The sequence below is a fragment of the Chroicocephalus ridibundus genome, chromosome 6, assembly GCF_963924245.1.
Source record: "Chroicocephalus ridibundus chromosome 6, bChrRid1.1, whole genome shotgun sequence".
NCBI lineage: Eukaryota > Metazoa > Chordata > Aves > Charadriiformes > Laridae > Chroicocephalus > Chroicocephalus ridibundus.
The window spans coordinates 59,246,841-59,259,560 of NC_086289.1; the positions used below are offsets into that span (position 1 = coordinate 59,246,841).

Sequence of the window (12,720 nt, forward strand, 5' to 3'; positions counted from 1 at the left end):
TATCCCCCCTACTTCCTAGTCTGTACTTTCCCATTCTTCCTGCTTCCCTGTTCTTCCCTTTTCTATACTTTTATTTACAAAAATAAAATCACGTGCGGGCAGTCTTCAGCAAGGCTTAAAATGAGTGATGTCTGAACTTTTGTGAGTCATAAGTAGGCAAGTTGTACGCAATGTAGGCATTTGTAAAATTAAGAGAGAAGAGCACAGAGCTACAACCTGCTATTTCAGACTAGATGAGGGAGCGGCTTTTCTAATGCTCTTGCTAGTGTTATTTATGACATTTTTGGCTTACTTAAGGCTTCTATTTTACCGAGTCAATGGCTTTTCTACTTTTTGAAGCGGGAAGCGCTCAAGTCTCTGCAGAGTAGCAGCAGCGTTTGGATAAAGAATCTAGGATATGACTTTCCAACTGTCTGTTGAGCTGCTCCAAGTCCATGCTGCCAACAAGAATTGTGCTCCTGAAAACGTGTTCTGCTTTCTCCCTTATACAAGTGTTTGGACAGCCAGTCGGATCTGGGAATTAAATCAGCTGATTTATTTTTTTTTCCCCGATTGCGTTTCCAGCTGCATTGCTTTGCAGGCTTGACTGGACTGTGGAGCCACGAGTCCTAATGTCAGCATTGGGGATGGAGAAGAAATACCAGGTGCTTTCGCAAGTAATGGGACTTGCTATTTCAGCAGCAAAGCAAACTGAAACTGGTTTATGTCACAGTTTAAAAAGGGAGGGGTGTGTGGAAAAAAAGAAGGGAAAGAAAATCCCCGCTCAAATTCTCTCTCAGAGTTTATAGTCCACAGTGGGATTAAACTCCGGGAGCTCTTTTTAACTGAAGAGGCTCTAAGTTATTAGGTGCTACTAATACTTCGAATACTGGAACACACTTGAGATACCATCGGTATGCTGTAATACCGATGTTACTGTTGGTAACGATCAAGGGATCTGGTGATTTTGGAAATGTACACGTCATCACAAATTGAAGGTTAGAATAAAATGGTTATTTAATAGCAAACACCAGTCGTGATCTGCTTACCGGCAGAGTTTGAATATAGGGAGGGTAAAGAAGTCTGTTTTTTCTTCTTTTGTTATTGCATATTCCTTACAGGAGCCTAGTTTGGCAAAAGAGCAAAAATTAGGCAGAGAAAATGTCTGAAGAACAACCAAAGGAGGTAGTAGAAACTCTGTGATTTCAGTGAGCTGTGGGAGTGGCTTGTAGGAGCCCTCAGTATGTGTCAGGATAATGGGGCATAAACTGCTTTTGGAGTGATGCAGGCTCCTGGTGTTTGACATTTTAGGTCGGGAGGATTTCCTGGGGCTTGGGGGGCGGGTAAGAGCTGTGACATTTTAGGGGTTATTGCCAGTCTTAGCGATACGCAGAGCGCGTGAGGTGCCAGGAATTCCTTTGGGGCTGGAAGTACTAAAGAAGTGGCATAATCCTGTAAAATGGGGGAGATTGAAGAGAGAGGTTTCAACGAATGATGATCTGGAAACAAAAATGTGGATGTTTAAAAACTGGAAAATGTTGTAAAATCCAAAAGGGCTGAATGAACCTAAGGCAGCTGTTTAATTTTCTGGTTTAGATACACATCTGTTTCCTCTCAGATCACAGGTGTCCCGCTTCCACATCCATCTTAACGTAATGTAGCAAAGGTTGTTGTAAAAATATGTCAAAGGGATGAAGACTTCAGTCATTTGCTTACGCTAATATGATTTCTCTACTGATTTCTTCAAAGCTTATTAACTTCTAAACACTAGAAAGGGGTACGGGGTATGTTTGTGGGCAAGATCCTCCCTGCTGCTTCCCTCCAGTTGTGCATTTCTTGTGTCCTTCTCAGTGTCAGACCACCCGTATTTCAAATTATGATTTGTTTGGAAGTGTGAAGCCTGCATACGTAATGACGCTTGTGCAGGTGTGTATATAGATGTCTCTCTGTATTTGTGTATATAGATGTCTCTCTGTATTTATAACCATTCAGTATAAATGAGAAAGTTTGCTGCAGAGTTCTCTCCCCCTTGCTGGCTGCCATCCTGAGCACTCCTTGCCCCGGTGCTGGGGCCCTGAGCCCTTCCCTTCCTCCGGACGCCGCAGCACTCGCAGGGTCCCACATTGGCTGTCCCTGCTGGGAGAGCACGGCTTCTGCTGATGGGATGGGCTGGGAATAGTCCTTGTGCATTTTCTATTGGTATCGGGATCAATACTGGTTCTTTATGTTCTTAATGTTAATTGTCTAGTCTTATTCTATTAAACCTGTTTGAATTTCAGTCCTCGGCTTTCCTTGTTTTTTCCCAGTTCCCCTTCCTGGGTGGGGAGGGGCCATCGGGTGAGAGAATACCTGTCTAAACGACAATAAATTGTTGTGGGTTTCTCAGAGCAGAAGAGGGAGTTACGTTGGAGCAGTTACAGGAAGAAGTTGCCACCCGCAGCCGACTGCTGAGCCGTTCCCAAACAAGCGGGGCTTTCCCAGGAAGCCCCTGTGGCCGCCCTGAAGGCGCTCGCCCTTCCCTGCCAGGTACCACGCAGCAGGGGAGGGAGCAGAGCCCACCTCCAGGAGTGCTGGGCACCTCTCTGGTGACACCGGGAGGACAGAGCAGGGTCTCCGCACGCCTCCCCCAAAGCCATCCTCCCAGCCCAGACCAGATGTGGAGCAGACGCTGCAGCGGGGCTTCGCTGAGCTGATGTGCCACCTCCATGCAAGCCCCTGCCATGGCAATGGTGGCGGGAAGCTGAGGGACCCCTGCCCGGCACTCCTAGTCCTTCTGGGTCCACAAAGTGGTGGTGATGGCGGTGTCCCTTCTGAGCTGAGTGACAAACACCACCGCGACAGCCCGTGGAGGAGGAGGAACGTCTGGGAGGGGTTGGTGGGCAGGGGAGAAGACGGGCAGGAATTCAGATGTGCCCTGCTCAGCTCAGGCAGGAGCCGAGTTCACGTTCTGCCATTTTACACCCCGAGTAAGACCGCCCAGACCCGTGCTTGGCCACGAGACGGAGTCTGCCTCCCGGAGTGCCCGTTTTGGGGTGGGAAGCAGGGACGAGCTGCCAGGTGCCTTTTGGTGCCGACGGGCTAAACACACACAAGCCATAAGGCAGCTGTGGTGACAAACTGACTCATATCCAGGGGGATGGTACCCAAGGCAAAGAACCGCCGAGATTAGCCAGCGAAAGCCCCAGCAAAGGCGCGCTGCGGGGAGTCGCAGTGCTGGTTTGGAGTCTGGGATAGCGCTGTGCCACCCGGCATCATCCCGAACACATGCGAAATAAAGAGATTGAAATGCCAGATTAAGCAGATTACGCTTTCCATACCTAAAAGTAGGGGTATAGCTAAAATGACCAAGCATTCCTCCAGCCCTAAGGTTAATTGTTCAGTTTGTTATGCCACTAATTGGAAATATGCTGCTTCAGCACCCAGGTGTGTGAAGCTGCTTTCACACTGAAGCTGCTCTAAAGGCACAGACTTTGGGTAACGCACAATTAATGAGCTCAGATTCTGGAATGATCCGCATTCACTATCGGATCGGAGATGGGACTCCAGTAATCCATGCGGATGTAAACGTCTGGTAACGGGATTCCAGATTTTCGTGCACCAAAGAGCCTAATTTTGAGTCCTTACGCATCAATGGACTGAGCAAGAAGCTCAAAGGCACAGTAAGGAATTAAGTCATGACCATCAGCTGCATCAATTACAGGCACTGAGAAATGTAACTGATGCAAAACTGCACTGTAAAGACGTGCCAGGAATTACAACAGGCAGCCTCTGGCACATCCAGCTGTTGTTTTATTTGCTTTTAGAAAAATGGGAATTTTTTGCCATATGCAGGGCAGAGAGGAGAAAAAAACCCAAAACATTTAATGTAAGGTGCAACAAGAGACTCCCCTCCAAAAAGAAAGACCCTCAGTCTGGTGGCATTAATTTAATGAAATGGTAACTTCTTGATGTGTTTGGTTATTGACGTCTAGAGATCACAACAGGCTCCACACCAAACACCACGCACAAAGGAATCCGACTGGGACAAAACCTTTGGACGGGCACCGCAGTCACACTGACCCTGCTGCCACTGTCAGGTACTTTTCTGGCACACACAAAGCCATTCACGCAGGTGTTTTCAAATCATTTAACAGCATTCAAATCCCTGTCCTGGTGTGGACAAGGAAGTGGTGTTACCAGGAAGCACAGAGGAGCTGCTTTAGAATAACCACCACAGTTCCCAGAGAAGATTTCTCATCTTTTTCTGAGCATTGTCCTGCGGTGGGTTATGCTGCAGGGTGGAAGAAACTGCGGCTGGGGGGACATGCCTGGCAGAGGAATCCTGCAGCCCCAGGGCTGGCTCCACACCTGTGCCCAGGGTAGGGGGTCCCAAGGCAGGAGAGAAGCCTCAGCATCACCCTGTGGCACAGGGCAGCTGTACGAGTCTCACGTGGGCCACATCTGCCTTGGGAGCAGGGAAGAGCCCTTCCCCAAAAGACCATCCTTCCCCCTTTCCTAGAATATTGTCCAGTGGGTTCAGCGCTCTGGCTTTCTCTCTGCTGTGGACAGAAACAGGAGTGCTGCAGGTGAGTTTTGGCTTCACAGAGCTAAACCGAGAAAAACCTGGCATCTTTCCTTATTCAGGACCTCAAACAAATGGATGGGGAGAGGAGAGGGAGGCAGAAGGCGACTGAAGAGGCATCTCCAAGTCGCAGGCCCTGCGGGGGGCTGCCCTGCCCTCTGCCGGGCTGCTTCCACCGCCCACCCTGCCTGCAGCCTGCCTGCAGCGCCTCTGCCATGGCCACTCCTGCCTCCAGCGCTCAGGCATCTTCCTGGGCCAGAGCCCTGAAGCAGAAGTGAAGCGGCAATTAAGTTCCTAAAGCAATGAGCAAGGTCGTTGTCATTAAACCAGACACCACCACCACTTCAGACTCCCTGCAGGCATAAAAGGCTAGTGGGACCTCCTGACAAGGGCTGCTCCAAACGGCCATTCCTGCCCTGAGCCCTTTCATCTGCCCCCTTTGCTCCTCTTAGACTTAAAAACTTGTTTTCACGCCTCATGTGTCTCTCCAGGAGAGAAAAACCTCTCCAGGACGCGGCTGCAGCAACACATGCACATTTCCAACCCAGAGGCAACAGCTGGTAAACCATTAGGAAGCACCGTATTAAAAAACCCCCCTGGACAGCGGGGCAGGGCAAGGCATTGCCCCCGAGAGCCAGCCCGGGCCACCAGGAGCCAGCTCAGCACTCGCCAGCCCCACAGCGGCCGCTTTAGCCGGGCTCCCTGCAGCGGGCCCTTGGCCGCCGCTACATCACAGTCGGTCACCAGGGTCGAACGCAGCGTCCGCGTCCCTAGTTGCAGCGGAGCCATGGCGGAACCGCACGCAGCGCCTGCAGCTCCCCAGCGGAGCGGCACAAAGCGCCGCTTGGGCCGTGAGGCCAGGGCTGGGTAAGCCCGGCAATGCCATTCCCTCACCGCCGCAGAGCACAGGAGGCAGTAGCGGGCGCGCAAGAGCCCGTGTCGCCGGGCCGTGTGGCCCGCCCCCGTCCTGCGGGAGGCGGAACGGCTTCTCCAGCCTCTGGGTCCTCCATGGGGATCCTCCGGCCTCCGACGGGCCCCCCGGGCCTCTGTGGGTCCCCCGCGAGGTCCCTCCGGCCTCGGTTCGGCCCCTGACGGCCGCCCCTCCGGGCTCTGCGGGGCCTCTCCCTAAAGGCAGACGGGCCTGTCGCCCTCCACGGCCGTCCAGGGCTCGGCTCGGGGCTTTCTGGGAGGGAAAGCTCCCCGCCTGGCCGGGGGCGGGCCGGCACAGGCCCGGCCCCAGCGGGGAGGAGGCGGCGGAGGGCTGGGCGGCCGTTCCCGCCTCCCTCAGAGAGCGCCAAGATGGCTCCGCCTGCCCGTCCCTCCCCTCCGTTTCGCAGGGGCGGGGCGGCGCTCCCCGGCAGCCAATAGGGAGGCGGCGCCGGGCGCGCGGGCCGGGCGCATTTCCGGCGCGGGGGGTGTGTCCCGATGGCTGCTGGGGGCCCTCGGCGCCCTCCTCGCCGCCGCCCGCCGCCCCGCGCCGCCCGCGGGCCTTTGGCCGGAGGGGGCAACCTTTGGGCTCTGGAAAGTACCTTTGGAAGTTTGGGCCCTGTGAAGGGAAGTCAGCCTGGTAGAAGCTGAAGGAAGTTTCAAGCCGCGGTTCTGTGTGTTCTTTCCTCAGCACTTGTGCGCCCGCGGACGATCGTGCCGAGTCTGAGGCAAAAAAGAGGAGGACAGGTATTGCACGGAACAGAAGTCTTGAATGTGCCTGGTTTTTCTGAGGCTTCGTCTGCCTGAGAGAACTCTGGCTTCTGTGCTTGTTTTTACTTGAAAAGTAAAATTGCAAGTTGACGTATTTTTCTAATACTGCTGCTTTTCTGTGCAGGTATCACATGGGTGGATGTTTGCTGCCCAGAGCCATCTCAGGGCGATGTTGTGACCAGGTAGAGTCTCTTTTCATCACGGTTCTTGTTTCTTTTGGCTCTGTGCGCGTGTCTCTTTCCGTGCCTGTTCTTCTCCCCGCTTTAAAGCCTAGCGCTCTCTTTAGCCGTGCGGCACTGTTGTGTGCTGGGATTGTCCGTGGTTCACCTGAGCTCGAGGGGAGAGAAGGAAAGAAAGGAACTGAGAGGGTAGGATGGGTTCCAGTGAAAGGAACATTTTCTTGCCTCTTTTTTGTGGATTTAACTACCAAGGGAAGTCATTTGATGAAGCTTGTGATAGCTACTCTTACCACGCTGGACTGAAAGTGGAGAATACTGTGAGAGTCTGTTGTAGGTCTCCCTCCTGGAAAAGGTCTCCCTGCCCTTGTCTTTGGTGACAAGGCAAATTCTTGGTTTTGAAGAAGGCACGTGTATATGGACAACTTTACTGTCTGTCTGTTTGCTCTTCAGAGTCTGTGTGGTTTTACTGGTAATCCTCTCCAAACGGGGACAGTCACTCTCTTGACTAGCCTACAGAAGGCAAGTAAATATCCTGTAGGTGTCCCATTTTTAGTTCCCTGTGCTGGTCTTAGTTCCCGTAAGCTAACTGTATGTGGCTGCAGGTGTAGTTGCGGGTGTTCATGTTATACCTTGCAGTATAAGCCCTAGCACGCAGCATTTCTCACCAGTAGATCCCAGAGCACTTGACAGAGGAAGTGCTGGTTGCTTCCCTGTTTTCCAAATAATGAAACTGATCAAGGGAAACCAAAGGAGTCTTGCACAGGGAGGTGGGAAGGAATTTACAAAGCCTCCAGCGCTTCCTTCTATGCCAGTCTGGCTGCTCCGAAAGAACCGTGCTGGAAGCGGAGACGATGTTGTCACAGGGGTGCAACCGAGGCTGTAGTCAGCAGGAGCCTTGAAAAAGCATTTCTTGTCCAGAAGGTGAATTCTTGAGAATTCCGTGGGACAGTACAGGTCCACAGCTCACTGCTCTCTCTCTTTCTCTCTCCCGCTCCTCGCAGGGGCTCCCCACCAGCAGAAGATACTCTGCAACAGGATGGACCTGGTGAGGCCAAAAAGTCACCTGCCTGTGAGGTGGAAGAAAAGAAACCGCCAAGGCTGCAGAAAAGAGCAGAAGGCTTTACTCCGCTCACAGAGGTACCGTAGCTGACAGGCTGTTTGACAAAAGAGAAGGTTGTGAAACAGCTGCAAGGAACTCCATTTGTTATAGGTGGTTCTTCAGGCTTTTTGAAATCTGAAGAACTTGCATTTAAGCTGTTAGGGAGTGTCTGCAGCTGTGACTTCCCAGTGCAAAGGTCAGCACTAAAGCTGGTTTGAAGGATTTCAAGGATTTAAGCATCTTAGGCTCCACACACTCCTTGAGTTGTGCTCTAACCTAAGGGTTGGTGAGTCTTCTGCTACTCGGACAAAAATGAGTCCAGGTTTAACAGCAGTCTCCCAGAGCAGCGCTGACCTGATTCCTACAGTTATATGGGATCTGCCTCTCAACCTGTCCTAGCATGAAGATAGAACTTGAAATAGAAGCTTTTACTGCTCCGTGGTGTTGCCTTGCTTGTGGGGGACCTGAGCATCTTGCGTACGTCCTCGGGATGTCACCGAGCCGCGGATGCGCTCTGGGCACGGTTGCACTGCGTGTAGCAGTGGTCACAGGAGTTCACTTAGTTACGCTATGCAACAGGGAGTGGGAGTTGAGGTTCCCCTGCTTGTCTGAATGTTGGCTGCTCTTATTCTTGGGAGTTGCCGTCTAATTGAGTGCCCCCTTTTTTGCCCCTTGAGGATTGACTTGGAAAGGGCTAGCAAGTCCAGAGTTTACAAAGTCTGCGGGGTGATGCTCAGTACAAGGAAAACCAGGGGTTTTTCTTATCCTGCTAGCCCACGTTCAACCCAGAAGAAGATGCTCTGGCAGTTCAGAGTATTTTATACTAACAGACCTAGTGGTTTATTTGCGTTCCTTAAGCGGACTTGGATGGAAACGTCCAAATGACAACCAGTTGCATGCACAGCCTGGACTCCCGATTGCCTGACTGCAGTGTAGCTGCCTCGGTTTCCCCCTTTGCTGGTACTTCAGCTCCCTTGAAGTTCCCCCACCTTCCCATTCTTTCAGGCTCCTGACGTAGCTGCCTTGGCATGGAGAATGCCTGCTGCAGTTGCCTTAAACCTCAGCGTTGCGAGGGCTGCAGCATCGCATGGGAAAGGCGTTTGCTGTGTGTTTGCTCGTCCCTGCGTTTTATCTCAGCTTCCTTGGTGAAAACAAATTGAGGCAAACCTGGGCCCTGAAGTTCCAAGTCAGGATGCTGAAACCAACCAACCAACCAAAAAGGGCGATTGCTAACCTAGCCGAAAGCCGGCAAAGGCAGTTGCTCTGTCACCTGAGCTTCATTTCCAGGCCGTGTTTGAGTTGAAAGCTGCCCGCAGGTTGGCATGCTCGATGCTCTGTTTCACAAGTCCTTCCCCATTTAATTGTCCATTTCAGGCCATGGAGAGAGAGGTCGTTGCCGCATTAGGCAAAGGTGAGCCAGAGGAGATAATGAGCAGTGCCTTCAAACTGAGGGTCACTCGTGAAGACATCCACACCCTAAGGAAGCTTTGCTGGCTAAATGATGAGGTAAAAGTAGCTGTAGCACAGGGATCTTCTAATGGAGCGTTTATTTCAAAATACCCCTTCAGCGTGTACTTTTCAGTTATTTGATGACCTGCACTGCAGAGCCTAGAAATCTCTGTGCAGTTCTTATTTTAGGTACTGAAGGGTCCGGTGCTTCTGTCAGTTCCTTTACTTGTATTGTGCCGCTTCCAGGAGTTAGTGTAGGTTCTTGGAGTGGGTGGCAGGTGTTTTTATCAAACTGCAGATGTCACCAAGTGGGAAATTCTCACAACAAAAGCTGACAGCTGAGGCTGGAGTTCTCTCAGCTGCGTACTTCAGGGTGGCCAGAAAAGACATCTTGCTGTGCTTTTCATTTGGTAAGCTAGTGTCTTGTTTTACATCTCAAGCTTCCTCTTTATGGTACAGGTCATCAATTTCTACATGGGTCTAGTGATGGAAAGAAGTAAGAAGGCAGGATATCCATCAGTCCACGCTTTTAGTTCGTTCTTTTATGAAAAACTTGCTTCTGGGGGCTACAAAGCCGTGGGAAGATGGACGAGGCGTGTGGATGTCTTCCAGAGGGACATCATCTTAGTGCCCATTAACTTGCGTTTGCACTGGACACTAGCGGTGAGTCAAACGGGCTTGTTATTTAGAGTTGGGTGGGGAGAAAAAGCTGGGAAGAAAAGTCATGTAGGTTTGTGCAGCACAAGGTGGTGCTTTGTGTAACAGTCACCTTTGAATAACAGGTCATAGACACCAGAAAGAAGACCATCAAATACTACGACTCCCTGGGACAAGGAGGGGACAAGATTTGTGAGACTTTGCTGTAAGTAACTGCTCAGTCAGTGCTTTTGTGTTGTGAATTAGGAGAAGGGTTTTGGGATTTTGCCCCTGTGACAGGGCTGCAAGTTTCCACATGTCTTGTAGATAACAAACCAGAAATCCTGGATTCGCTTGCTGCGAGTTGTCTGACAGTGACTCCTTCCCTAGTCTCACGTCGTCCCCTCCACCCAGCGTCTTGGATGCCTGGGTTCTGCCACTTTCCCCCTATAGCACAGACAAAGACATGGTAGCCCCGTGGCACACGGGCACCAACCTTGTTAGTGATCAATAAAACCCTCCTGCCACTCATCTTCCTGTGATCTTTCAGCAGCTCTTTTTTTCTCGGCCTGAATTACAGCGATGAAGAGTGATTTTTTTCTTTTGTTTTCAACAGCAAATACCTGCAAGAAGAAAGCTGTGAAAAAAGACACGTGAACCTGAATGTTTCAGAGTGGACTGTTCACAGCATGGAGCCACATGTGAGTGAGCACTGCTTGCACTTGAAATGTGAACTAGAACTCCTTGTCACGAAGCTCTTAACGCTTTCTCATAAGGCCAGGACTTCAGAGAACAGCCATAAGCATCTTCTTCTGGTACCACATGGGGCTGCAAGTGGACCAGGAAACCATGCTGGGATGAAATCTTTGCGCAGTGCCTCTCCTTGCTGGCTGAATACTTTCTTGGGTTTTTTTTAATTGCTCTGCCACGTGAAGGTGAATTTGGCTTTGCCCCCATTTCACAAGTCAAATTTCAAGTCTCTTTAGCAGTTGTCAGAGAACGTGGGCTGCTTGTTTGCAGCCCAGATCCTGGCACGTGACAAAGCAAGGGCTTGGGCTGATGTTTCTCGACAAGTTAATAGTGAAAAGCAGCACCTAAAGATTCAGTTTAAGGCGTGTCACTTCAGAAAGACACTGTAGAAAGCTCCAGACACCTTGCAGGGAGGAAGCCTGCTGTCCCTTATCAGCCTGCCAGGAATTTGGCTTGTAACATCCGAGCGTAGGAAGCCGAGGGGAGGGATGATGTGCAGTTCCTGGGGTCTGTTCCTTGTGTTGGGGAGCGGTTACTGGGGATGGTGCAAGTTCAGGAGTGTCTGGTTAGGGTATTTTTGGTAATGGGTGCTGCTTCCAAGTTGCTTTTCCTTGAAGATAGAGGCAAATTCTCCATCTTCTTTGCATTCGTTAGGAAATCCCTCAGCAATCGAATGGAAGCGACTGTGGCGTTTTCACCTGCAAATACGCAGATTACATCTCGAGAGACAGACCGCTGACCTTTACACAGGTGAGTGAAGGTTCTAAACAGCTCCAGCCCCTTTCGCACAGAGACACGAGCCAGGGACGTTACGCAGCGGCTGAGGTGTCTGCTCCCAGTGAGATTCCTCTTGGGGGAGATACTGCAGCCAGTGGGTTTGTGGGATCTGGCCTTGGGATCTTTGGGAGAAATGGGTCTCAGCCTTTGACCAGTGAAGACACTGGTTCTTTTCCAAGGCAGTGCTCTTCTGTGAAAGTGCTTGTGAGCTGTTGTGTGGTCAAGGAGATCTGGGTTTGGTGGCATGTCACCCTCTTAGGAGCTGTGTGGGTGAAAGCCAGGCTGTACCTGAAGGGCAAGTGTTGACAGTTCTTAAAAGGAAGTGTATATTAAGGAAGTAACTGGGTGTTTCTGCGTATTTTGTGTCTCTTTCTGCCATGAGGTGCATTTCATGGATTTTCTTTTCTTTTCAGAGCCACATGCCTTACTTCCGTAAGAAGATGGTCTGGGAAATACTCCACCAAGAGCTGCTGTGACACCTGCACTACAGGAGTAACCCTGGGGTCACCTTTGGGTGACCAACTCTTTTTCTAGTTACTTTTTTAATACTTTGTTGTTGTTGTTAGAAATTTTTCTCTGTAGGTTAAGGAAAACATTTTTCTCTGTAAGTTAAGAAGTAGTGGTTAAGATTGTTATTCCCCCCCACCCACCCCACCTGCCCCTATTTTGGAGACAGTAACTCTCTTTGAAATTAGCTAACACACCTTAAGTGCAAGCTGGAAAGGTTGGTGTCACCTGGGCAAGGGAAAGCTTAAGAACAAATGCTGTGAACTTCCATCGCAGAGAGGGCTGCTCACACCTCACAGCGCACGTGGCCACCTTATGGACGAATGGGACTCATCTGGTGGTGGCAACAGTTGCATGAGCTGAACTTCTCTCACAGCACACGTGGTCACGTTATGGACAAATGGGACTCATCTGGTGGTGGCAACAGTTGTGTGAGCTGACCTTCTCTTCCCAACAAGAAGGTGCTGAACTGCTGTTTCCTCAAAGAGAGTTTTCTTCTGTTTCTGGAGTAATCTACCATCTACTTGATGCCTACAAGTGGATTTGTGATGACCATCAGAAGAAAGCATTTACCATCTTTTGATTTGCGAGAGAACCCCCTGTGGTTGGGGTTGGTTTGTTTTATTTCTGTCTCCAGGGAGTTCTGTAATGTGAAAAGAGAAGTATTTATTTATTTTTATTGAAATATATATTTAAATTATTTAAAGAGCCTTACTGGAATGAAACTTGATCTGGTAATGAGAGTGGTTCATTTTTTTTTGTCTTTGAAAATAAGGTTGACGTATCAATGTGGGTTTTAGCTCACTGACAGTCTATGGAGGAAGACGACTCTGGCCAGGCTGGGTATCAGAGCACCAGAACCTCCAAGCGATTGTCCCAAAATGCTGAAGGGACAACCAGGACGTTGTTCAGCAGCGAGAATCCCAGGAACAGCCAAGTAGGAGATTATTGCTGCTCTGCCGCAGGCGCTGCCTCCAGGCGTCTGCCCAATGAAGAGCTTGTGTCGATCCTCGCTCTGTTACGCTCAGACCCAGCTAGATCAGTTTAAACATGGCGTTTCCCCCTTTCTTTCATTTTTACCCCCC

The 12,720-nt window shown here is 50.5% G+C and overlaps 1 protein-coding gene and 1 long non-coding RNA gene across 2 annotated transcripts; both read left to right on the plus strand.

Annotated features, from left to right (window-relative positions):
* The first annotated feature begins 5,914 nt into the window (after positions 1 to 5,914).
* LOC134517432 (uncharacterized) lies at positions 5,915 to 7,543 on the plus strand. The gene is made up of 3 exons (XR_010071627.1): positions 5,915 to 6,214; positions 6,363 to 6,420; positions 7,419 to 7,543. It is a non-coding gene; the product is annotated as an uncharacterized LOC134517432 (long non-coding RNA).
* A 1,310-nt stretch (positions 7,544 to 8,853) lies between these two features.
* Positions 8,854 to 12,135, plus strand: LOC134517430 (sentrin-specific protease 2-like). Its single transcript, XM_063338930.1, has 6 exons — positions 8,854 to 9,022; positions 9,425 to 9,628; positions 9,748 to 9,827; positions 10,218 to 10,302; positions 11,006 to 11,101; positions 11,542 to 12,135. Exons 1-6 carry the CDS (start codon positions 8,894 to 8,896, stop codon positions 11,602 to 11,604), a joined length of 657 nt encoding a protein of 218 aa, XP_063195000.1. The 5' UTR covers positions 8,854 to 8,893; the 3' UTR covers positions 11,605 to 12,135.
* The last annotated feature ends 585 nt before the right edge of the window (positions 12,136 to 12,720 follow it).